This window comes from Halyomorpha halys, unplaced genomic scaffold, assembly GCF_000696795.3.
Source record: "Halyomorpha halys isolate HHAL.00 unplaced genomic scaffold, Hhal_1.1 Scaffold452.1, whole genome shotgun sequence".
Lineage (NCBI taxonomy): Eukaryota > Metazoa > Arthropoda > Insecta > Hemiptera > Pentatomidae > Halyomorpha > Halyomorpha halys.
This window is the reverse complement of record NW_027113202.1, coordinates 552043-556781: the sequence shown is the minus strand read 5'-3', so window position 1 is coordinate 556781 and position 4739 is coordinate 552043. Positions and strand designations below refer to the sequence as shown.

The 4739-nt window shown below is 31.1% G+C and overlaps 1 protein-coding gene across 1 annotated transcript in view; it reads right to left on the bottom strand.

The window, feature by feature from the left end:
- Nucleotides 1-1590: 1590 nt before the first annotated feature.
- LOC106682932 (uncharacterized) overlaps nucleotides 1591-4739 on the bottom strand; it is a 55190-nt gene continuing 52041 nt past the window's right edge. Inside the window, exons 31-32 of the mRNA XM_014424074.2 lie at nucleotides 3113-3211; nucleotides 1591-1752 (exon numbers count right to left, since the gene is read on the bottom strand). Coding sequence (XP_014279560.1) covers nucleotides 1655-1752; nucleotides 3113-3211 — 197 coding nt within the window. The 3' untranslated portion in view covers nucleotides 1591-1654. The remainder of the gene's footprint in view (nucleotides 1753-3112; nucleotides 3212-4739) is intronic.

Genomic DNA, 4739 nt, shown 5'->3' with positions numbered 1-4739 from the left:
GTAGTAAGAGAAGAGTAAAAACCAATGGCGGGCATCTTAAACCGATGCTCCACGCGCGGGGCCTTTTAGAGTTCAGTTTGGCATTGAAGGGGAGTTGGGTTAGAAAAACTTACTTTAGGTTAAGTTAGACAATCTCCTGCCAACGAATTACAATTTAACAACTTTTAATGATACTTATAAATACTTACATAAGTCTTGTATTCAAATTTAGAATATAAAATGTATCTATTTATATGTAATATTGAACACTAAATGCATTACTAACATAAGGTTCCCAGCCTATATTTATTTTTTTTATTTTACACATCGATTCCTTCATGTTTTAGAGATAAAACATCGCATGATTTTTTTTTTCTTAAACCATTTGCAAAGGTTCACCAATATTCTTTAGCTGTACAGGCCAATTTCAGTTAATGAGTTTGTCGTTAGCTTAACAAACTGCATGACTTTCTACAGATCGTAGATCGAATATACGCTATTTTAAAAGTAAAGTTTGAAGTTAAAACAAATTGTTCATCATGCATTTAATTTATTCCTGCTTCTAATTTGATGACTATGATCTGAGTTAAAGTTAAAATATGAAAATATTATAGAATATAAAAATATTCTCCGTTTCAAAATATTTCGGATAAGCGAACACTTCAATGTTTATTTTCGACAGTAGTCATGAAGGGAGATATTCTCATTTCTAATTATGCCTAATTAAGAAATAAAACTGTTAAAATGCACTTAACCATAAAATCAGATTTTTGAGTTATATTATTACAGTATTGAGAGTGGAACATAATGAATTTCGACAAGCATCTGACATATGATATCATCAAGGTACTGAATAATTCGGGGAAAAATGAGAAGAAAAATAATTTATCTTTTTTTCTGTAAATTATAAATAAATATATAATTTAATAATTTATCCATTTTTCAAAATTGCATTTCCTTTGCACACTCGAATTCAAAATTTTTCATGATTCTTTGACAATATATTCCAAATATAGGAAACTGGAAATAAAAATATACGAAACCACTGGTGGTTAAATATTTTACGTGTCAAAAAAAAAATGGCTTAATTGAATAGTTATTTACTAGGAATGTTATAGTCTAACCTCAAACATAATCCACATCTTCTGTACAACGCATTTGCAAAAAAAAAAAGAAATGATTATATGCGTTTTTCGAATTCTGCTGATAAATTTCATTAAACTATTCCTTTAATTACCAACAGAGAAATACCTAACTAATGAGATATAGCTTTCCGAAGGTAGATGTTAAAAAATAGAGGTTGGTATATTTGGTAATTAAAGACACTGTTCAAAAACTCTGGAAGAGATTAAGATAGTATCTTGATACTATTATGTATCATGTAACATTCTCTGCATATGTAATAAAGACTTTGAATCAAGAGCAGATTTGATCTATATGTTTATGATGTATGATGAACCATTATTAATAAAGGATAAGCATAATTGTCCACTGATCCGAAAAAAAAGAGGACATCTTTTAACTTATTACGTTTGTTTGATATCAGAATTTGCGTTATCATGTTGGTCTTAGTGTTATACTTTGAGTAGATAATACATAATTAAGGCTTCATTTACATTTAAGTATTTATAGTGGGTACAATATATTACATTTGTAATAAAACTGACTAATCCTATCAACAGCATTGGCAGGTCAAACATTTCCGGATGTTACGAACAAACTTCCTGCAGCCTGTTACTTCTTGGTCTGCAGCAGGGGATCGTGGCTCCGGAACTGGAAAAAGCAATATAGATTTATTTCGGGTTATAGTACCAATTTCTTATTTTTAACTATACCAAAAATAAATCAACAGATAATAATGAAAACAATATTTGTAATACTTGATAGATCAATGCATGAGGTTGTCAAAGTCGTCTCATTAAAATAGTTTTGATTAGGAAACACCACTTTCTTCTGTTTGCCGTTCAATATTATATAAAAATATAATCAACTCACCATGTGGTGAACTCTTCTAATTGAATCTAAGTTGTCGTGTCTTCTGCCAATTTATTCTCCAGGAAAAAATGGTTAGCCGCTAACTTCAATCTTCTTGGCGAAAGAAATTCCTCTTCCTTTCTTCATTCTTCTTTCTCTACACACGAGCCAACGTCTTCATCCTTACTTTCTTGATGGTTGATTTAACAACAGGCTGTTGATAAAACAAATTGACCCCTGATCCTTCATCCTTCGATGACACCTTTCTTAATTAAATTCCAAGACTACGTTTTGTGAGCCAATATAAGACGACTATCCGATATACTTATCGTAACTTTGCAAAACCTCAAGATGGACCAAACTGCAAAAAGAAACCTCTCCTACTCTCCTCGGAGTAATTAAACTTATAATCTAAAATGGTACTTTGATATTGTTTTCCGTGGAATACATAACAACGACTCCGATTCAACCAACATATCAGTTTAAAATTAGAAAAAAATAACAGAAAATTATTGATAATGTTCCCCCCCAAAGCGAAAATCCTCACGAGGGCAAACCAGTTAAATAAATGAGGTTTAAAATATATATAAATTAACATGAAGTTGCCTCGAAACTAAAAACACTTCATCACTGTGAACAATAAATAACTCAAAGCCATTAAAATAACACAGTAGTTGTTTCTTTGAGTGAATTTGATTTGAAAAGCACAATAGTGGAAATAGAAAGATTAATATAGAAAACTTAAAATTGGCTAAGACAAAAGTTGTGATCGATAAATACAGAATAGGTTGAATAATTTAAATAATTGAAATTCCATGCATTCCCTTTTTTTGTTCCCCAGAATCCAATTGTTACTAAATATAAATATAAAAATCCGAGAGGAAGAAGTACTTAGTAGTAACAATAATTCAACATAATAATGATGACCTGATAAATTATTATTTGTTATGATTATTGCAAAAACTTATAATAGTACGATTCCAATGCTTTTATTATGAATAAGGAATAATTTTGTACTTTTTATGTATTTGTATTATTTAATATTTGATCAATTTTTTTTTAAATTTAATTCACTTTGACATGATTTAATATACTTTTTTTTATTTTTACGATGACTTAATCGAATTCATATATTAATTAATTTACATACTTTACTTACCTTGACGAGTCAATTGAGTCCCCTTGTTCACCGATGGGATTTTTCGTTTTGGTTGCTCAAGTGGTGGAGGAACGAATGAATCTGTAAGGGATGCCTTTTCTGGAAAATAAATAACACATTTTGAAATATGATATCAATAATAAGAAATTTCAGAAGGTTCTAATAATATTTAAATAAGATGTCTCTCCTTTGCAAGAAGAATGTCGCGATTCAAAACATCCCAGTATAAAATTATAGGTAAAACTAAGTGTACTTATGAAGCACTTTTTTACTTCTGCAGCGCAATATCTTAAACAGAAACCTGATCGGCAGAGAGTGATTTTTATTTAAATATCCTTACTCCATTTTTCCCACAGCCTGGAAAAAAATATTTGTAAGACCATGGAATAAGGTCCCTTGCCCTCCTTAACTTCCGAGTTTAGGTCCATTTCGATCCTTTCAAACCTGTCTAAACCTTTGGAAGGATTAGTACATTCCCAACTCACCGCATTCCTTGAACAAAATATTGTCCATAATCCTTTCCGATCAGGTTTCCGCTCTGGTAATTCCACACTATCGGCTCTGCTAAAATTTTCCCAAGAACTCTACTCCTCTGTAGACCAACAAAAAAATTACAATCCTTGTCATCTTCGACTTTTCAAAAGACTTCGAGTCTGTTGATCATACAATCTTCCTCTCAAAACTCCACAATATATCTCTGTTCCTTGAACTGGTTTCACTCCTTCCTGTCTCCTCGTTCCCAAACCGTAGCTGTTCCTAATAAGCCCATCATCACTACTTCTCTCTTACGGTGTCCCTCAAGGTTCCTCCCTCTTTCCAACCCTATTCTCGATATATATAAATGACTTACCTAAGGCTATCCAACACTCCCAATATCATTTGTATGCCGATCTTCTGACTCGATCGAGGCATCCTGTACTTATCTTACAAAATTCACTAAAACTGTTCATAGTTGTTATTATTAGGGGACAAGTGTCCCAGAACAAAGATTGCTTTTTCATTTCATTTCAAGTGGAATTTATTATTATAACACCAAATTTAATCCGTTTATTCAAAATTTACTATTAGGCATAAACTAAAATCAGTTCTCATCTCAAATGATAACAGAAAAAACTGTTTAATGTTAGGAATGGTAGGCACTGGAAGAAATTCGAAGTCACCACTATAGGAAATGTCATTTAACAAAGTAATACGTATTCTTACGATCAAAGTTATTTTCAATTATTTCATTATTTTCAATATTCATGCAGTCAGTTTTCAGGAGTTATTTGAGTAGCTGATGAGAATTTTTTGTCGGGTTTTCATAAATCAAAAATGGTGTATAAAAATATTAAATTCACTTGTAAACATCTATTTCTTTATGGTTTGCTCATTCTAAAGATTAAAATAGAACGAGGTGATTCCGTTTCAAATTATCAGGCCAAAACTAAAATGAAAAAAAAACTTTTAAATTTATATGATTCAAAATGCACCTGAAATAACATCTATTCTTTCCTCCTTCCTTCGTGATCTTCAAGACACAATCAAGCCTCTTATCTCACTCCTAACCAGACTCCTTAATGAAATCCCGTTCAATTTAACTAGATGAACAAAAACACCTTAAATATACTTTTATGGAATGCAAATG